General features: G+C 51.3%; 1 protein-coding gene across 1 annotated transcript in view; it reads left to right on the top strand.

Moving 5' to 3' along the window:
• EPHA8 (EPH receptor A8) overlaps positions 1 to 2,418 on the top strand; it is a 39,293-nt gene extending 36,875 nt beyond the window's left edge. The window contains exon 17 of the mRNA XM_052692113.1: positions 286 to 2,418. Within this exon, the coding sequence (XP_052548073.1) occupies positions 286 to 400 (115 nt within the window). The 3' untranslated portion in view covers positions 401 to 2,418. The remainder of the gene's footprint in view (positions 1 to 285) is intronic.
• Positions 2,419 to 21,883: the final 19,465 nt, after the last annotated feature.

The following is a 21,883-nucleotide window of genomic DNA, read 5'->3' as shown; positions in this document are numbered from 1 at the left end:
CCGTCTGTCTTTCCGACCAGGTTATCTGAGGGTATCTCACTAAAACTGAATCCAATTGCAGAGCATTGATCTTGTCACCCACCAGCCTGTCAGGAGCAATGGCCCTTGCTCCTGCTCCCCCAAGGCTGTCAGGAGGCTGTACCATGGGGAATGACAGCTTCTCCTTCCCCGGGCAGGATGCCCATGGCCCTTGGAGGAGAAACAGGCGAGAGGTCATGGGGAGTGCATGCAGTCTGTCTCTATGGGGCCAGCCTATGGGTTTTCTGACAGTGTCCTTCTTCCCAGGGATGTTCGGAGTCTGGGCATCACCATGATGGGTCACCAGAAGAAGATCTTGAGCAGCATCCAGGCCATGCGCTCCCAGCTGCTGAACACAAACGGCCCCAGGAGGCACCTCTGATCACCAGCTCTGCAGACCCACACCATACATTCCTTAAAACTTACTTTGGCACAGGGGCAGCAGGGGGGGGGTGAATGAGAAAGGGGCACCAGACCATGATCTGGAACTCCTCCAGCATCTCTTTGATTTTGGGCTTCGGTGGAAGTATGGCTTTCCAAGTACGTTGACAATCCTGCTGCCTCCTTCCCCCATCTGAAGCCAAAAGGGAGGAGTAGCAAACAAAACAGCAATACCAGGACCTACAGGACTGAGTTTGTCATAGGCCACAGCTCTTTCGGATTTGATGAGGGGAGTCTGTTGGATCTCTGAACTGAGGAGGGTCCGGCAGACTGCCAACACAGCAGAGGCAACCCTGCTCCCAGTACCTCACAGTGCTCCAACCTGGAACAGCCTGCAAGTGACTTCATGGGCACCTCCACTAAGCCTGGGAGAGCAGGGGACAGAGTGCCAGCCTGCAGCACTAGGGACTGCTGGCAGTGCTGGGGGCTGCTGGCAGGCTCCCCGTGCTCTCTCCACCTGGGGAAAGAGGGGGCCAGGGTTTTCTACCTGGATCCTTGGAAGCCCCATGTCCTGCAGGAGTCTCCACCTCTTGAACACACCAGCACTGCTCCTGTTTGGACACAGCACAAGCATCCCAGGGCGGCCTGGGCATGTATTCTAGGGCCACACGCTCAGGTTTCTCCCCTGGCAGAACTGCCATCTCCTGTCCTTTGGTCTCCCCCAGCTGCACCGCAGCACAGTGGGAGAATTTGCTCCCACCTCACGTCACTGGGGCCGGAGAGACTTCTACCAAACTTTGTTCTTATATCGCCCTAGAGGAACACAAGAGCTGCCAGATTCTCACACTGCCAGCCTACATCTGGGGCTGCCGTGTTATCTGCAGAGCGTGGATCCTGAGCAATATTTCCAGCTGCAGTCACACAGTCCTTGTCACAGAAAGCTGGCAGGATCTCCAGCAGTACCCCACTGGTGAGCCCAATGATGGGTGGCTGACCTTTCCTCCTCATCTCTTCTCCATCCTCCATAGGAGCATCTCTTCTGGCAAGCTTGCCTGGCATGGAGCAATGGCCTCTGGAGGCATGCAGAGCTATTCAAGGGGTTGAGGTGGATGCAGTGGTGCGGAGGTGCCAGGAGGGTGAGCAGGCTGTGGGCTGGGAAGGCTATTCCTGGTTGTAAATACAATTTTGTATGGGTTTGGGGACTGTTCTACTGGAATCCAATGTCATGTACACAACATTTTCTCGAAGCACAGAAGCCTCAAACATGGGGCTGAACTCACTGCAAAAAAAACAAACTGCTGGGAGCAGGGCTGGGGAGGGGAGCAGTGCTGCAGGGGATGCACTCTGGGACCCACAGCACCTTGTCTGTAGCACTTGCACAGTAAATCCAGCATCACTCCAGTAAAAGTGCTGGTGGGATCTGGCCCAGCGTGTTTCTCTCAGCGCTACTTGGGCACAAAGAGGGTGGGGGGAGGGTTAAAGCCATTTCCCAGCTGCAATAATCCTGGCTGAACTGGCCCTGCTGGGGCTAGCTTAGCTTTCAATCCTGGGCACTTACATCCTGATGAATTCTCTGACTGTGGCGGGCACTTTACTTCTTCCTATGGAAGCTCTTTGTAACCAGGGACAGATGCAATGTGTTGTTTAATTTGTATTGCACCTTATGTCCTGCACTCAAACCTGCCACACATCCACCCCGCAGTCAGTGTAATGACGGAGCTCAGCCCGAGCCACATGGGGCTGTCTGTGTCCTCTCTTCAGATGGGATCCCCTGGTGGGTCAGTCTGCCATGGACAAACTGCCCTTGTACGCAGGGACAGCAAAGGACAGGCCCATGCTTCCAGGGTCATGGAGGTTGAGTGCTCTTGGCCCCATGGCCTTGGGGTTTGACGGTGATGAGGGCTGCAGGCTCTGAGTCTGGAGCTACCAGATGGCCCCTTTCTAGGTGGCTCATGGGTCAGAGCCTTCAGCACGGTGGGGCTGGGCAGTTCCTGCCCCAAGGCCTGAAGACGCACAGACAGTGGCCGGGGGGGGGGAGGGATGGTGGGACAGGGTTTACCTTTTATATTCAGACTGTGCGCCTCCTCCTGAACAATAAAACTCCTTCTTCCCATGGGCCATCTCCTCGCCTGTTCTTATTCCTGTGCTGCACAAAGCTGCTTCACATCTTGTTGAGAGCATGGGGACCCGTAGGGATGATCCATCATGCACACAAGGTCCAGCACTTGGATGTCCACCTCCTTCCCTGCTCCTGAAATACCTCATAGTTGAAGGATGCATCCCTATGGAGTAGAGGAGAGTCTTTGAGATGAGCCCAGGTGCGCAGTAAATGTCCAGAACTTTGACTGTGGTCGCCCTGATTGGGCTTCACTGGGAAAAGCCTCCTCTAAAGCACCACATCAGTGCCCTGTAGGGCAGGAGGTCATGCAGGCATGACAGGTCGTGCAGGCAGATGCTCCTCTGAAGCACCACAGCTGCTTTTTCCTGGGCTCACCATGAGCTGTGATCAAAGCCCACTGGAGATGAAAGATGCTGAGGACACAGGCGACAGCTCAGAGCGGTTCTGCCTGGAACAGCCCCAGTAGCACATGTAGGGTGGGCAGCCAAGCATCATCCCATGCTCCTGAGCCCAACTTCCAGGTTTTCCAAGACCTAAGCTTACTCTCTTCTGGAAATGTAGGAACTGTTTTAAAAAAGCAAAAACCAGCAAAACCTCAACCTTTCTCTTCCAAAGTCTGAGCTGAAGTATCTTGTACATGGACTTGCAAAGCCCATCTTGTAGACATTTTGTTGGAGGGTTAGCTGCCCTTCAGGAAATATTTTGTCAGCATATGAGTTGCAGAGACCAAGGTGATACTAGCAATGACAAGAAAGAATCGTGTTTTTCTTGCCATACAAATCCAAAATGGCACCACAGCATAGGGTGCAATTGGCTCTATCCATGTTATTGTCAGGGACAGAGGTGACCATCCCGGGCAGTGCAGCCCACCACCTCCCAGCACATCTATAAGCATCATAGCCCACCTTCCTGGTTTGCTGGAGCCTTTACCCTACACAGACTCAAAGAAAAATGGTTGGAAGGGACCTCTGAAGGTCACATCACTCACCTCCTCTACAGGCATGCTAATGTGCACAGCTATGTAGGTTCTGCTCAGCCTCTCTCCCCACCATGCAGACAGGGACAGCATTGTCATTTCTTGCTTGTAGTTCAAACATGGAAAGCTGGGTGAGATGATGGTAGGCTCCTTCTGACAGGTAAGATCATAGCATTTTAAAATCACAGAATCACAAACCATTCTGAGCTGGAAGAGTCCCACAAAGACCACCATGTCAGATTCCTGGATGCACATAGGGCCACTCAAACCCAAACCCTATGTCTGAGCGTGGTGTTTAAATGCTCCTGAGATCCTGCTTTACTCCACCCCTCATCCCTTCACCTGTTATAACCAGAATTCCTCACAGTCCCTCAGAACTCCCAGGATGCTCACATAGCATCAGTTCCCACTGCCATGAAAATGCCACTCCTGGAATGTCACTGGGGGCTCCTTTGCGACAGCAAATAAACCCTCATGTATCACACTGGCCATCAGGACCTTCTTTAATGTTCCCCATGGGCCAGCTCCAATTTGCTCCACTGGGAACTGACCTTCCCCCCTTTTCTACCACCCAAAACTACTCCAACGAACCTATAGGTCACCTCTGAACCATTTCACTGGGCCAAATCTGGTTGTGTCATCAGTTCTGTGAGCTTTGCGTGCCTGGAAGTGGCAGTCTGGACCTGCAGAGCCCTGTATGCAGCCACCCACCTTAGCTCTGCACCCACGCCTGCGGAATGGCAGCTTGATGCAAGCTTGCAGGGGGCAGATCCACTCTGTGGATGGTGTTAACAGATGGTGAACTCTGCTTTGTATTTACTGATATGATTCCTGTCTGATCACATACCAGCTTGGTCTGCCAAGGAAGGCAGTATTCCCAAACCTCCGTCTCACTCTGCTTTGAGCACAGCCATTTAGCATCATGTCCAAGTAAATTACTCAGAATAACATGAAATAAGACAGAAATACCCTCCACAGCTGCCATTTTAACCCTTGAAAGGGTCCCAGGTTAAGTTCTGCATTGATTCTGAAGCACTTCTTGGCTCACACCTGGGTTGGAAACCACCACGGAGGAGTCAGATGGTGGATGTCCCATCCCTGGAGGTACCCAAGGCTGCGGGTGGGACCCTGGGCAGTCTGAGCTGGTGAAGGGCAGTCATCCCATGGCAGAGGCTGGGGCTGGCTGGCCTGTGAGGATCCTTCCAACCCAACCATTCTGTGATTCCACGATGAAGAGATCTTCCCTCTGAGCAGCCTCCTGTCACAGAAGAAGGAAATGCACGGCACTTTATCACCTATGCATTGATGCCAACCACAAGCAGGCAAACAAGTCTTGAAAGTGGATGAAACTGTTGATTCAGACCCTTACCATGTCACGGCTTTCATTTTTCTGGAAGTTAATTACTCCCCAGCATCCACTGATGTCTTCCTGAATCAAGAGACTTTCTCTGTAGACTTCTTGTTCCTCACCATTCGTTCCATTGACTCTCAGCTCTCCCATTTTCCAGAAAAGTGTCCCTCAGGGAGCAGGCTGTGGGATGTGGGTTGCTGTTGGGTGACATGCAGGAGGTCACCACACGTCTTCCTGCCTTGCCCCATTCCATGCAGGGCGAGATGCAGCCCCACTTCATGTTCAGTTCCTCTAAAGCTGTCATCAAAAGATGAGGTCCCTCATTACAATTCCTTTATTTCTCTCATATTCAGAGCTGCCAGTGAGGGGTCAGCAGCACTTATGAAATTTTCAATTCTCGCAGGTTTTGAATTTACATGTTTTTCCCCATGTCTGAGCTGGAAGAAGATGATGAATAAAAGATTAAAATTGGACGTCTCCCAATCATTTGAGAACAACGAAATGAGTGTTTATTATGGGAACAAGCACGAGTCAAACACTGCTGCATGCATACCAAAAAAATTAGCAGTGAACATCAAGCAGGGCCCAAACAAAGGGCTCTGCTCTTCGATGTGACTCTGATGGGGTGTAAAGAGGAGTAAACCTGGGGAGCACAGCAAAGCCTCCTGGAGATGCCCAGAGCTTTTTGTGTCGGACTCCAAGATGCTCCAGAGCAGAGACAAATCCCACCAGCTCCAACAACACATCCTGGTGAAGAGCTTCCCATCCATGTAGAACTTCAAACAATGGGAAATTTTGTGATAAAAGAAACAATGGAATTGATAAATGTGATTCGGTTCTTTTCCAGCAACACTGATTTGTTGATACTTCATGCTCCTTCTTCAGATTCAGACTACGGGTTTAAAATTGGATTGCTCACATCCCCTACAGGAACTGGATCAGAGACTCATAGAATCACAGAACGGTTTAGGGTAGAGGGGACCTTAAATCCAATTCTAACCCCTGCCGTGGGCTGGTTGCACCTCACCAGATCAAGCTGCCCATGGCCCCATCTGACCTGGCCTCTAATGCCTCTGAGGCTTATCAGTCTCAATCTGTTCTGATAGAGCTATCTCATTTTGTGTGATTGTTTCCACCAGAAAACAGCACAGTTGCACCAAGGGAGGTTCAGGTTGGATGTTAGGAAAATGTTCCTCTCCTAAAGAGGATTGGGCACTGGCACAGCTCCCCAGGGAGGTGGTGGGGTCACCTTCCTTAGAGGTGTTAAGAAAAGTGAAGATGTGGCACTGAGGGTCATGATTAGTGGGCATGGTGGGGGTGGTTTGGTGTTGGACTGGGTGGTTTTGTTTGTCTTTCCAACCTTTATTATTCTATGATGACTATCCTAAAAGAGTGTAAAGCAAGAGACGTGGCTTTTTGAGAGAGAATGGAGGGGTGGTGGGAAAAAGGTTGACCAGGACAAATTTTGGTGAAGTAGAAAGTGGTGGTGGGACTTGTTGAGAGCTGTTGCAGAAGAAGGAAAGGGATGAGGTGACAGAAGGAGGGAGCCAAGGAGGTGGGAGGGGAGCTGAACTAAGAATTCTGTCTGGTCAAGCTGTTCTTGGTGTGACAACTAAAGGCAGTATCTTCTTGAGAAAATCTTTGGGAAAAAGATAATAAAAGATTGAACAAAATCTTTGCAGCTTCTGTGCTCAGAGATAAAAATAGGTGTGAACTTGCTGGTGCACACAATACCTTCTCTGGCCATTGACACAGCTCTGCACACATTGTCACTGTGTTTCCTGGCTCCAGCAAAACAAATCACCCTTTGCAGTCAGCTGACAACGTCCCTTCCTCACTCTTTCAGGCACTTTGCTTCCCAGTTCACTTCTGTATCAGCCCTTATGATAGTTAAGAGAATTGGCGCAGCCTTGGCTTGTGTTTGCTGGCTCAAAGTGAAGCATCATCCTCCTGTTCTTTGCCTCAGTTTCCCTCTCTTATTCCAAGTCCTGTCCCCATGCTTGAGCCAGGATCTCAGGTCTCACCCTTTACCTGTTGGGTCCCAATCTCACCATGCCACCAGCATCAGCAATGACAGTCACTGGGGATCACCTGTCCAGAGATCTGGAGGTGGAGGGGGAGCAGCAGAAGGACCTGTGCTCCATCTGGGAGCTGCAAGGACCTGCCAGGAGGGGAGTGAAGGGAACACAGCCCTGTGGGACACCCTGTATGTGACAGGTGGCAGCCCCACAGTGGGGGAGGTGTTGGACAGGTCAACCCAAGGGCCCACTCGAGATGTCTCAAAGCAGCAAATCTCATTGATAAAAGCTGTGTGTAACACGCTGAAATGCTGTGACCCTTCTTTCCAAGACATATCCAGGCCTTCTGCCTTTTTCACTCAGTTGTGGGCTATCCAAAAGCATTGTAGGCAGCACCCTGTGCCTCTCCCCCCCGCGGAGTTCAGCCATGTAGGGCAGTGAGGATGGAGCAGCGCCTGCTTCTCTGATTTGTGGAAATAAGTGACAGCTGCAGGAGGAGCGTGCGATGTAGCAGTGCCCCTACAGACAAGAGGGTGGCAGCCTCAGCTTGCATCTACATATGTCCAGGAGAAGATGTGAAAGAGGCAAAGCCTTTCTCCAAGCTCACAATGAACCCCCTGACACCGTCCTGAGCGAATGTACCCCTGGGACTGCTTCTATCTCATGTGTGCCATTCTTCTATACTTAATCATAGCATTACAGAATCGTTTGAGTTGGAAGGGACCTTTAAAGGCCATCTAGTCCAGTCACGCTGTGATGCACAGGGATACCTGCAGCTTGCCTCCTGCTCTCCTGACACTGCCTTCAGCTGCTCCTGAAAGCATCCCATCACTTCGCCTTCCTCCTGGACATCTCTGGTTCAGCCCAGCCCTGAACTGAGGGTAAGGAGCGGGCTGATCTTGTCCAAGGGTTGCTCCCCAGCAGCGGGACTGAAGCAGACATGGGAGATGCTGGGTGTCAGCTCACTGCCCGTGTCCCAGGGCAGTGCTGTGATGTGATGCACTCAGTCTGAAGGACGTGGGAAGCGTAGCCACAGCCTCTTTGTAATTCCCTGCACACGCATCCTGGGGAGCGGGGAGGGCTCCAAGCGTTTTGCTTCATCTCTGCAGAGTGCCTGTCAGACCCCCAGCTCCAGGAGGACGGGGCGGTGGATGGACGTGGCTGGGCAGAGCTCCCTGTGCTTTGACAGCTCCATTGGCGTCGGCGCTGACAGCTGCGGCTGCTGACTCTGCCCTTCACTTTGATCCTCTCCCAGGACTGCTCCCGTCACTGACAAAACCTCTTCCTTTGCTTTTGTGCTCTGCCGTGCCCTCACTTTAGCAGGCAAGCCCTCAGCACTGCTCCTGCTGCACTGAGACGTGGTCCTGCCCTGGGGATAGAGCCCTCCTGGCACCCACTTGCCCACCACCCTGCTCTCCTTTGGTGTCCTGGGCTGCAGGCCCTGCTCTGATGCAGCCTGGTAAAATACTCATTTTCTATTGAAAATCCAAGTGCATTGCACAAACCAGAAGAAATTTGTGCTTGAGGGGCACAGCTTGAGGCTCTGGCACCTGGGGCTGTTTTCCAAAGGCCAGGATTACATCTTGGGTGTTATGGCCCAGACTTTTAAAGATGTTCAGCATTCATGGGTAGCATTTATGGCGCTTGCTTGAATCTCTGCTGCCAGTGGCTGATCTCTCACTGAGACCATATTTTTTGCGTGGGTGAGGCGTAGGACAAGAGAGTGAATGCAGGCAGACATGCCATGAGTCTGTAGACTGAATGGCAGGAGGAGATAGGAAAGGCTCCATCTGCAGATGCAGAGCAGGAAATCGCTATCATTCTGGCTTTTTTGCCCAAATCCTTCTCTTTTATCATCTCTTCTTGTTGGAACAGACAGCCCAGGGTGGCGGTGGTGTCACTGTACCTGGAGGTGTTGAATGGTATGGAGATGCAGCACTGAGGGATGTGGTCAGTGGGCATGGTGGGAATGGGTTGGGTTTGGATGATCTTCGAGGCCTGCTGTGCAGGCTGCGTGCTTTCAGATCCCAATAGCATCTCAGTCTTTTGGTCGTGAGCCCAAAACCTTTCAGCACCTTCTGAGTACCTGTGAGGAGGACAAGGGGTGCTACTCATGGCAATCCTCCATCACCCCCAGCCATGATGACTGCTGCTCTCTGCTCCTGTACTCTTTCTCCAGTGGGACATAGCTCTGCTTCAGCACAGTTTGCCCAGCACCAGTGAAATCTCCACCAGAACCAGGTGCTTCTTCATATTGGGAACCTGGGCCATGTGGAAAGCAAAGGACACAGGGAAGGAAAAAGGAGAGGGACTCTACTCAGAGACAGGCTCACCAGCTGCTCCCAACTGCTGTACTGGAGGTGGGCATTGCTAAAGGACTGAGTCCCTGAAACTAAGGTGATTTTCCCATCTCAAGGGAATGAGGATGGCTGCCTGCCCCTCTGCCTGATTTTCCATTCTCCTGTCCTTTCATAGAATTATAAGACTAAGACTGGAAAGGACATCTAAGACCATCCAGCCCAACACCAAACCACCCCCACCATGACCACTATGTCCCTCAGTGCCACATCTCTACAGTTCTTGAACACATCCAGGGTACTTCATCACCTCCCTGAGCAGTCTGCTCCAATAAGAAAAGATGCTGAACCCACAGTGGGGAAAAGGTGGACTTGGGTAAAGAAACCAAAATGTTACTGATTTCCTGCACAGATCCTTACCTTGGACAACGCATTGCCCTGTCCCAGCCCACCAGCTCAGCCTTTGGTTTCCCCTCCTCTCCCCCCACCCCATGGTCCTGGTCCCCCACTGTTTCTGGGTAGGACCCCAACCCTTTGCACTGGGCTTCCTCTCGCAGAAGTGGAGCAAAGCATGCAATATGAATGAGCCGCCGCAGCCTGTCGCGTGCTGCCGGGCTGTACCCTGATTCGATTAGCACTGATGTTTCTTTCATGAGCAAAAGGCTTTCTCCTCTACGGAGCTCTTTGCCGAGCTCAGTCACGGAAGCAGACGGCTGATTAACCACCCGCTGCCTGCAGCTCCTGCCTGCTGCTGGCTCCCTCCCTGCCTGCTGCCTCCATCCTGCTGCTCCGGAGCAAACCCTCACCCTGCAGCCTGCACCTGCCTTCCTTCTTCTTCCCAGGCTGCTGTTTGCCACAGGTCCACCCTATGCCAAAGGTTTTTTTTGTTTTGTTTTGTTTTTTTCCATGACATGACAACGTGATGAGGCTGGGTATGGCTGGACATGGGGCAGAGATGCTTACAGGACAAGGGACAGGGCATCATAGAATCATTCCAGTTGGAAAAGGCTTCTAAGATCACCCAGTCCAACCATCTGCCTGTCTCCAGTGTTGTCCATGAGCCACGCACCACCTGCACAAGCAGCACAGGATCAGCTCCCGTGCACTGGCCGTGCTGATGAATGCTCTCCTTTCAGCACAATCTCGATGATTTTCCTAATGACCAGGCTTGCAATAAGCCTGGCTCCTGAGAATTCTGCTGCGTTATTTCAGGCTGTTAATTGTACCTCGCAAGGACATTCCTGCTGCTCATTCCTACTGCTCCCATTTTGCTGTTATCTGGGACAATGTGAGCACTAACGGGCTTCCTCAGAGCAGGGGGAGGGAGAAGGGGGCACTGCGAAGCCCGCTGTGTTCTGTCTCTGGGCTTCTGTGAGGTAACCTTCAGCCCAACGTGCAGCACCAGAACTTCGTGCAGTGCCATTTAGACCAACTGTCTTTGTGCAAGAGACATTCCTCACTGCCTCCCTCCTCACACCAGGTTCATCAGCATGAACTTGGTTGCCTCCTTCCCGAGGAAGAAGCTGCAGGAGGTTTCAAAGCAACAGAACTTTGCACGTTCAAGCGCTCAGTTATCTGGAAAAGCCTTGAGTGATCTGGCTGAACACTTTCCCTATGCTCTTTGCATACCTGGATTTTATCTGTGCCATTAATGGGTAAATCTTCCCAGGAAACATGAGTGGATGAAAATCATCTTCTGTGGCCATGCATTTACACTCTTTTCCTGGATCCTGTGCTGTTCCTCAGTGCTGCTGTGGGAAAGGTTTGTCGTTTCTGTCCCACTGATTCCACCACAGCCCTGCACTCCCCGCTCCATTCCCACCCAGACCCACGGTTGGCACAGTGCAGGGGGCTGCATTGTTATTTGCAGGTGTGATTAACCCCAGAGCTAATTGTTATCCCCTCACACCGCCTTCCATGTGGGAGGGGAACAGCCCTGGGTGCACAACAGATATGCATGAGCTAAAATAGATGCAGCAGCAACGCGTGGAGAGCTGAGGGCACAAAGCAGCCCCGCTGCAACGGTGACTCAGCTGCCGAAGGGCTGACCCAGTTCTTACCCAGCAGAGGCCATTTTTGGGAGCACATCCTCAGCTCGGAGCCTGCGCTGCCCCATCGCTGCACCCCAGTGCCGCTGCCAGACGCTGCCTGCAGCTCTGCCTTCGCCTCCAACGAGCAGCGATCCCGCAGCCCCTGGGAGCACTTGACACGCGAATCCTCTCGCGCAGGCAGCGCTTTACACGCTATTGCTGGCACAACACAGCAAGCGGCCGGGGGTTTCTCTGACTCACACGCTCCTCCCTGCAGCTCCCAGGGCTCGTCCTTTCCCCGGCCGTCATAACAAAGCCAGCGGCAGTCCGTGCCCTTCCTCTGCTCCCTGTGCTCTGCTGTCCTCCGCGTTCTGCTTCTCGGAGCACATCCCCAGCTCCCTCAGCCTTTCTCCATAGGGAGGGGTGCTCCAGCCCTCTGAGCATCTTTGTGGCCTTTTCTGGACCAGCTTGAGCCCCTCCACATCTTTTCGTGCCTCAGGCCTGGCTGCAGTACTCCAGATGGAGTGTCACCAGGGCAGCAGAGGAGGACAGTCCCCCTCTGTCCTTTTCCTTTCCAACGAGCAGCCCTCTTTCTTTATGCTCAACAGGGTGACCATATCACGGTGGTGTCATTGTGCCACAGCTGTGCTCAGCTTGGGGACAGAGCTTGGGGAGGAGGTGGGCAGACTGAGGGGCATCAGGGGAAGGAGATGGATGGGTAGATTGGAGAGTTGGACCAGGAGGAACAGTGAGGTTCAACAAGGGCAAGCATAGAGTCCTACGTGTGGGGATGCACCAGTATAAGTCAGGGGCTGAGCTGCTGAGAGGAACTCTATGGAGAAGGACCTAGGTGTCCTGGTAGCCAACAGTTGACCAATTGCTGACCAATGGTTGACCAACAGGGTCAGCAGTGTGCCCTGGTGGCCAGGAAGGCCAGTGGGACCTCGGGGCGCATGGCACAGAGCGTGGCCTGCAGAACAAGGGAGGTTCTCAGACCCTTGGGCCCAGTGCTGGGCTGCCCAGTTCAAGGCAGGCAGGGAACTGCTGGGGAGAGCCCAGCAGGGCTACAGAGAGATCGGGGTCTGGAGCATCTCCTGCATGAGGAAAGGCTGAGAGCCCTGGGGCTGCTCAGTGTGGGGAGGAGAAGGCTGAGAGGGGATCTGAGCAACCTTAGAAATGCCTGCAGGGTGGGAGGCAAGCGGATGGGGCCAGGCTCTTTTGGGTGGTGCCCAGAGACAGGACGAGGGGCAACGGGCACAAACTGGAACCCAGAAGTTCCATTTGAACATGAGAAAAAAATTTCTTAGCTTTGAAGATGACAGAGCACTGGAGCAATCTACCCCAAATGCTCCTGTGCTGCTGTAAGTCTGTATAGCAAAAGGTAAATAGCTGGTCTGTGCACAACTATGCCTGGGGGGCTCTGATGGCCCTGGGGGTTGCATGCAGAGCCAGGCAGAGCTGCGGTGACCAGGGCAGAGCTGGGGAGATGCATCCGGTGTGTGTTGCTCCTGGATTTCAGGCTTTGGACTCCATCTGCTGTAATAAATGTGGAATTTCCTCAGCTTGCACTGAGCTGAAAACACAGAGCCTCCAGCACTTAGCAGGAAGTGGGACAAAAGTAGGGCACACAGGGAGAACTGAGGGTATAGCCACAGCCCCTGAGAAGCTGTGGTGTTTCCCAGGAAGGCTGAATCCTCTGCTCAGCACTGATGGCTGGAGTGCTCTAGCTCAGCAGAATGAAGACATCAGTTGCTCCAGCATTGCTTATGTGAGTCAGAGCTTTTTGGTGTGTCCCAGCGTGACACAATTTTCAGTGCTGCCCGGATGCCAAGCACTGCAAGGCAGCCTGGAACACTCCAGCAGGACCTGCTGCTGTTTTGTGCAGCCCCAGGCACTGCTTTCACTCTTCCAGACCCATTTGGGATCATGCTTCTGAACAGGAGGCCCATGCCCAGGGTTGTGCCTCTCCCTGCCTGCATCCCCCCTGCTCCCTGCACCGCCGTGGCTGCAGAAGGGAACTGATCCCATGCTGAAGGGCCGGGGCTGACAGCACTCAGCTCCACCATCGGGGACGTGTGGGCAGCTCCTGCCCATCTGTGTGCGAGGAACGAGAAAATACAGACTGGTGATTTTCTCTGGGGGGCTGAGCACAGATCAATCTCGCTGAGCGCTGTGAAGCCTAAAGGACACCTTGAAAACTTCTTTGCTTTTGTCAAGAAAGGAGCTGATTTCTCTCTTTCTGGGGTTCCCTGGGGACTTCCCCACAGATTTCCAGCAATGTAGAGAGCATCTTCCCCACGCCCACCTCACTCGTCCCTGTTCCTCCCCCTGGCACCCAAGGCTGATGCAGAGCTCTCTGCAGGCCCTGTTCATGGCAGGGGAGTTGGACTAGATGACCTTTAAGGATGCCTTCCAAACCAAACGATTCCATGATCCTACAATCTCCAGTTGGGTTGGGGATACCATGGGTCCATTTTCACAGGTGCACTTTTCCCTCAGAAGCATTTTCTGCCCTTTGTCACCCGTTCTCAAGAAATTTCAGCTCTCTGGATGGTGAGACCCATCTGCAAAAGGGAGAAAGCTTCGTCCCAGCCCCACAGGTCTCCAGATATTCCCTCCCCACTCCCTGTCCATGACCCCACAGTGACACGAGGTCACCCCATCCCTTACCTTGCTCCAGGTGGGAGAGCTCACCATGTGCATGGAAACATCCCCGCGTCCCACCAGCTCCACTCAGGGCCCCTCGCTTTGATACTGTAATTTAGCTACACGGAAACAGTTGTGTTCTGAAATTAAGCATACAAGGAGCTCTCCTTAAGCCAGAGGAATTATTTCCACATCATTTCAAATTTTCTGCTCTATTAATTTCCTTCTAGACTGTCATTTTCTTCATTTGTCCCAAGGCTCCTGGGGTTCAGCTGAGACAGTGCTGGGTGGGATATGCAGTTCCTTTTCCTTTGGCCAAGTCCTGGTAGCCGTGTGGGCACTTGGATTTTAGGGCTGCTGGAGGCTCAGGCAGGTCCTTGACTCCCAGGGAGGCCAGAGCTCCCAAGGGGCAATGGATGCTCCTCACAGCATCATCTCCAGCTCCTGCAAAGGAGGAGCGTGGCCTTTCTGTGGGGATGTTGGCAGTGCTGGGGGGCTGCTGCCATCTCTTGTCATTGAACCATTGGGTTGGAAAAGAGCTCTAAGATCATCCATCCTGGTGGCATGGAGCAGTCCCAGACATGATTTCAGTGCAATTCAGGAGCACAGCCCCATCATGCGCCCCATTCCTCTGCCTTGATGCTGACCTACACACGCCATCTTGACATCACAAACTCTTAAAAATGAGTCCTTAAAAACAGGAGTCCATCTGAATGGGTCCAGATCAAATGTGACGTTCATTGCTTTGCTGGAATGGGGCAAAGCTCTCACCCCTGGAAGCCCTTCACAATCCAGAAACAAGCAGTGTTGAAGGAGCCAGTCCAACTGGATTTAGGAACTAGAAAGTCAATCAGTGCTGTGCTGGTGGCTTGGGCAGCTCTTATTGCTCTGTGTTCATGGTGTCTTTTGGGGGCACCAAGTCCTTGGGGGTACAGAAAAGTGATGGTGTGGATGTAGACACCATGTGCTGGGCTGGACCGTGCTCTGAGCACCTGATGGAGCTGCGCGTGTTCCTGTTCACTGTAGGGGAACTGAAACAGGTGGCCTTTAAAGGTCCCATCCAATTCTAACAATTCTGTGATTCTATGATACTGGGCTCTGTTCCTGTGCTGTAGGTGAGCGCTGGAATTGGGCTTTTCTACAGCATTGAGGAATGGATTAATCCCCCTCCCCACTCTTCATACATTTCCCTCCCTGTGGTGGTCTCTCATTAGCATCCCACTGCTGTCCTCCAGCTGCTTTCCCTGCTTACCCCATTTCTGAGGCTATCGTAGCACTTTATGAATCATTTATCTTAAGCAGCAATTATTGTCCAAACAACTTATTAATACTGTGGGTATCAGCTTGCTCAAAACATCAGAGGCAAAGCGTGAGGCATAAACATTGCAGAAGATGGATTGAGAGAGGGATTGTCTCAATTATGTGAGCCCCCCCATCCCCTCCCCGCTCACACAAGCAGTTTCAGGGACACCTACTGAGCACCCTGCCTCAGCATCTCTCCAGCATCAGGCTGAAAGGCAGAAGGCAGGAATGGGGCAGCAACGAATGGGGAAGGCAGCTGTGCTCAAAGCATGCAGCTGAGCTTGATGTCATGCCTTAAAATCATAGAATCATAGAATAGTTTGGGTTGGAAGGGACCTTAAAGATCACTGAGCTCCAACCCCCGTGCCATGGGCAGGGTTGACAGCCACATAATCAGGCTTCCCAGGGCCCAATCCATAACAGTATCACCTATTGCCATCAGGGATGATCACTGAGCCCTTGGAGCTCAGGAGGCTGTGAGCCCCTTCGGTTGGCTTTGGCAACTGAAAGGTTTCCTCCAGAACCACCTCAGGGAGCAGGACTCGTGTGCCTGCAGCATTGCCCATAGAAGCGATGGGCTGGGATGCTTCCAAAGTCATTACATGGGATCTGGGCAGGGCGATTCCAAGCAACCTGAAAGAGTAACGCTGAGCTGTCTGTGACAAGATGCCGTTCTGCACAGGATAAACAGCACAACCCCATGCGTCTGGTCAGTGGGGAAAACTTCAAAGCTGAAAACAAAGCAAATTTAGTCACAGCTGCAAATCCTTCCAGGATAAATTGTGTTTGCACAACCTCAATTACTTCAGTTGGTGCGTGCAATATAACACACAGGATTTCCTTGAGGCAGTTGATATGGCAGCATTGCTCTGCCCCATCCAGCACCTGTGAGCCATGACCTGATCCAAGACCCAAAAAGATGAAGAATGCCCCAAATGGGTTCACGTTGGATATTAGAAAGAATTTATTTTCAGAAAGAATGGCCAAGTATTGGCACAGGCTGCCAAGGGAGGTGGTGGGATCATGGTCCCTGGGGGTGTTTAAGGACAGGGTAGATGTGATACTTGAGACATAGTTTATTGTCAGTTTTGATGATAGGTAGGCAGTTGGACTGGATGACCTTAGAGGTCTTTTCTAGCCTTAATGATTCTGTGATTCTAAACGTCCCTATGAGCACTGAGCACCCTACAGGGCACCCTATGTTGGGGGCAAGAGGAGGCAGCAGCCCCTGGACTCAGTCTTATTCTATCTATGCAAAAACAGATCACAGAATGGTTGGATTGGAAGTGACCTTAAAGCCCATCCAATTCCAATTCAGTGCTGTAGGCTGGTTGCCCCTCATTGGATCAGGTTGCCCAGGATCCTATCCAGCCTGGCCCTGGCCTCTTCCAGGGATGGGGGCACCCACAGCTTCTCTTCTCCCTCCTGCTCATGAACTCCCCTCAAGCCTGGACACTCCCAGCTCCCTCAAGCTTTCTTGGTAAGATGAAGCCACTCACCCTGGAGGGAGAACTTTAGAGCATCACAGCGTGGCAGCGACAGGTTCAAACTGGGGACAGAAACCCATGGTGTGATGCATGGTGTTGACTGGGGTTTTCTCACCTTGCAAGGAGGAGGCACGGGAAGGGATGAAGTCCCTACAAGAAAGCTGTGTGCAAGGTGCATGTCAGCTCCAGGGCAAGAACCCAAGACTGCAGGGCTGCTGTATGACAAGGTGGAGAGGAGAGGCTCTGCCTCTCCCTGTCCCAGCGCGCTGCACTTGCCAGCCCCTTCGGGAGCATCACCCGTGCAGGGTGTGGATTGCAGCCTTTATAGAGTCTTCTTCAAAGCCTCCGTGTTTGAGGCTGGGGTCACTGTGAGGCCATTCCCTGTCGCTTCTCTGTGAGCTCTTCCACCCCCCCCCCACACCCCCAAACACACAAAGCTGTTTTCAAAAATGAATTAAAATGAATCACCTCTACTCCGCTGACAAACTTTTCTCCTCCTCGCTCCCCTTTGAAGATTGCTCAAAACATGCTAGACTTATCAAGTGTAATTTTAGAGGAAAACAGAGAAAAAATATGCAAACTACAGACTCAGGCCCCCGAAGACTAAAGCAGCATCGAATAGCTCTTCTAAGGCGCGTGGATGCAATGAGGCTGCCTTATCTCAGAGTCAGCGCTGGAGTAGAGAGCCACGTAACGAGGGACTATTTCCCATCTGCTGCATAAATCTAAAGTTACTTCAGGCAGAATGAGGAATCAGAAGGTACTTCAAAGGCATTTTAGCTCTGTATCTGTGTCAAACTGCAGCTCTAAGCACTCTGTGTTGCCCTCCTATTAAAGATGAACTTTTGTACTCTGTTAGACATCTTAAAAAGCATAAAACATAAGTTCATTTGCTTTTCAAGTACTCCCACCCCCACCCCCTGCTCGGATCCTTTGCAAAATAGGAGACTGTTCGGGTATTTGTGAACAAACAACCTTGGCTTTGTGCAGCAGTTTCATCTCACTGCCAGCATGGCTGCGTTGGGTGCAGCTGAAGTTCTCTGGGTTGCAAAGGGAACGTCTCCATTGGGGCATGGTGGGAGCATCCTGGGACAGGCACCTGCCTCAAGGAGTCCCAGAATCATTGAGCAGGAAGGGATCCTTAAAGGACGTCTGGTCCAACTCCCCCCACCTACACCTACTTCCCATGCTGTCCCTACCTCCCTCTATCACTGAAGTTTTGTGCCAGGGGAGACGTGGCTGCACCTGGTCAGCAGGGTACTGACTCAGTGCAACGCTTTTTCCTGCAGAGTTTGTGGCTTTATCGGCATTTTCTACAAAACGAGATGAATTGTGCTGGGTTTCCTGCTGTGAAAATTGGATCTCTTTGTTATAAGCTGGCAGCACTCCCTGTGTCCCAGTGCCCTTGTGTGGGGAGCTCCCTACCAAGGCTTCCCCATGCAGGACCCCGTGAGTGCCAAGAGCACAACGTGATGTGCACAAATTGGCCATGGCTGGATTCAATTTGTGGCACTGAAGCAAAACAAAGAGCTTTGCTTATTCCAAAACCTACATTACTTCTTGCATTCGCCAGGAGATCTGAATTTTGGTCTGTGTTTTACGTGGCATCTCCTGAAAGAACTGCAGCTCTACTTCTCCAATGAGCCACTCACCTGTACACTGCAGATGGGGCAGCAGGGAGGGAGGGTAACCCCATAACGATGAGCTCACCCATCTGGGAAGGATGGGAGAGTCACAGCCATGTGTAGAATCACAGAATTATAGTATGAAGGGACCCACACGAGTCCTTGAGCCCAACCCCTGGCTGCACACAGCACCACCCAAACCCAAACCCCATGGCTGAGAGCTGTGTCCCAATGCTCCCTGAGCAGCTCAGGGCTGTTGTGCCCTGGGGAGCTGTGCCGTGCTCACTGCCCTTTGGAGCAGAACCTTTCCCTGATATCCATCCTCCAGAACCTCCAGGGCCTGAAGGGAATGTCTGTGAGGGGACTGGGAAGGAAAGGTGCGGAATGAGAAAGAGAAAGCACTAGGAAGAAAGAGAAGAGGCAGGGAGGGCTTTTTGCAGAGAGCTCAGAAGCAAAAAGCACAGTGGGAGTAATTAGGGGATTGTGATTCAGGTGTGAGAAAAAAGGAGAGGAGCATCCATAGGGGAAGCAGAAACAGAGAGCAAGGAGGAGCTCACAGTCTGGAAACACTGACCACATGGTTCTCCTCCACATCCTTTTTGACTCTTTCCCGAGACCTGGGGGACCTGACTGCTCTCTACGCATCTCAGGATGCTTTCTGCATGAATTATGCTTATCCAGGTGCCTACTGAGTCTGTTCATCACTGCATTTTGCACTGAGCTCTTGATGTGGCATTCAGGCCTGACGACCACGTGCTCTCCAGATGGCCATGGATATTTTTAATGGATTGCTGTCACATCTGTCACCTTCCACAACACTTTGATCAATGCATTGGAGATTGTAGGCCATCTGATTTCTGCTAGAAGTCTTGTGTGAGTCCCACATGGCTTTGGCCCTTTATAATTGTGCAGGTGCTTGCTTTGCTCTATGCCTATTCCTCTAGCACCTTCCAGAGGACCTCTCTGATTTACCCCCTGAAAGAAGCCCTTGTGGTGTGGGAACCCCCATGATGTGAGAGGTGCAGAATGCCAATTTATGTTCTAAATGCAAATTTAGTTCTATTTTTTGCTGAATCTACCTGCTCTCCCTCCTGTCCTCCTTTTCTACGCTGTCGTCTCTCTCACCCCCATAAATCTCCTCTACAGGCTCTAAAACACAGGGAAGAAATGGAATTCTTAGTTTTTAAGCTGCTAGCAAGTTCCCCTTTAAAACATTTAATCCAATTCATTATGGTTTGGCGCTTCGTTTCCCAGGGTCTGCGCACTCTTCTGCTTTACTCATTTGGAGGAAATCCTCATTTCTTTTCTTTATCTTTTTTAAAGAGATTGGTTCAATTTGTAGCTTAACCATACCGGCCTTTAAAACCTAACGATTCCATTGTACAGTGCTTAAGAGAGCATTTCTCCAATAAGAGCATTTCTGACAGCAATGCAGAGGTTTCTGCTTACATCCCTGTTCTTGTAATAAATAACAATAAAAAAAGTCTACGACTGCCCTTAAAGTATACTTTATCATACTGGGAGATAGCAGAGGCAGTTATGAACTAACAAGCGTGGCCAAGACCCCAGAATGGATTTACCTCGTTTGAGAGGCTTTTCCATTAATTTGTTTCACTCCAGGCAAATTATATGTGCCTCTCAAATTGGGCTTAGTGAAGATCTTAGTCACAAACAATTGGTCTCAAACCTCAGAGATCAAGGGTAGTTGATATCTCTTTTTTCCTGTAATCTAATTTGATTCCCAATAGCGTGTGGCTAATGCAGGCACACAATGCACCAGACGAAGCGTTTGCAGCAGAGACAGGGACATACAGGGCGGTGTTAAGATCTCACTTAGGTTATTATCTGCAGCTCAGAAAGGAATGACAGTTGCGACAAGTGCAGGGAGGATTTGGGGAACGGAGGCATTGCTTTGCACGCAGCTGACACAAGCGGGGCTGAGAAAGGAGATCACGATCCTTTAAATGTGCTTTGGGTGATATAAATGATGAGAAGAGAAAGGAATGATCTGATTTCGGTGACGATTCTTTTATCACGTGAAATCTGCATAAACTGCCTGTGACCACACTGACACGGGAAATTAAGAGATTCGTATGCACACAAAGAGGAATGGTTTCCCAAGCAGGGAGAAGGGGACAAAGAGCCCTGAGATTAATACCATAGCAAAGGGTCAAGGCAGAAGTGAGCCCGGTGTTAGAAATGCAACTACTCATTATGGCAGAATAGCAGCATCCCCCAGAGAGGCTGAAAAGGATGGTCCATCACTGTCTGCTCACATCTCTTTGTCGGGGTGGTTGTCCTTGCCTCAGCCCCTCTGACCGCCTGCAGAGCCAGAAAGGACTCTTCTCCTTAATACTTTTTCCCATCGCTCCATCTTTTGGTTCTTTTCTATGCACGGGCAATGAAACAGATGGAACAACGCAGGATAAGACCAGCCAGCCCTTGTTCAACCGTCACCATAACTGAGGTCAGGAATGAAGCTTTCTTCGCCAGAGAGGATGGTTATTTTGATAAGACAAGGGGGACGGCTTTAAACCGATAGAGGGGAGATTTAAGTTAGATGCTAGGAAGACATTTTTTTACTCAGAGGGAGAGTTTTTTACTGAGTGAGACATTGGCACTGCTGCCCAGAGAGCTGTGGTGCCCCATCCCTGGAGATGCCCGTGGCCATCAGTCCATTGCAGGGGGTGGAACTGGATCATCTTTAAGGTCCCTTCCAATCCAAGCCGCTCTGTGGTTCTATGATTCTGTGGTCATCCCCCCATACTGTAGGCTTTGTCCTCTTCCCGCTAAGATTAGCTGGAATTTCCTCCAGAGATATTGCCTGCTCTCAGTTCTCTTCCTTGATACCTACAGAGAATTGCAATAATAATACGGTCTTTGCCTTCATATTTTATAAGTCTTGGGAATGTGCTCTGGGGCAAAGGACTGAGGGGAGGTCTGAGTTCTCCTTGGAAACACTGTGATCAAACCCTGCCAGCCCAACTCCAGGCTGTGCCAATGGACAAATTGTATTTCCTGTCATCTCCTCTAGAGAAACTGAGTGCAGGGCTGGAGTTGATCTGTCTGTACTCTGTGGGTTCTGTAGAGATAATATTATTTTTCTAGCCCCCAAGGCCCTTAACCAAGCCTTATGCAGAGGACAGTTGTCCATGCCCATTGGAAAACACGAACCTTCCAGCTGCTCTTGAAATTCATGTCCTCCCTGACAAACAGGATGGCACAAGTCACAGCCAGAGCTGGCACACATGGAGCTCCAGCCAGTGTCCTTGGTAACAGTTTCTGAGTCCGAGATGCAGAATGTGTACAGGGTGTAAAGAGGGAAACTGCTATAAGGAAACTTGAAAAGTCCAGCACTTTGCTGGATATACACTGATAATCCAGTCAACATCTTCCTGTAACTTGCTTTCACATCAGACACCAAAGTAAGCGCACAGAAGTGACCACCTCAGTACTGCTGGGAGAGCCTTTCATGGGACAAGAGATGTGGTTAAGGTGTTTCTAAGACTCAGTATGTCTAAAAGAGTCCTGAGAGGATGATACAGGCAGGACGCTGGGGTAAGGAACCATGCATCACCCACACTTGACAATTCATCTCGAACAACAGAAAGCTTGAAGCGAGGAGAAAGATGC

The sequence above is a fragment of the Tympanuchus pallidicinctus genome, unplaced genomic scaffold (assembly GCF_026119805.1).
Source record: "Tympanuchus pallidicinctus isolate F22 unplaced genomic scaffold, pur_lepc_1.0 scaffold29, whole genome shotgun sequence".
NCBI classification, from domain to species: Eukaryota; Metazoa; Chordata; class Aves; order Galliformes; family Phasianidae; genus Tympanuchus; species Tympanuchus pallidicinctus.
This window is presented reverse-complemented; position numbering and strand designations above follow the sequence as displayed.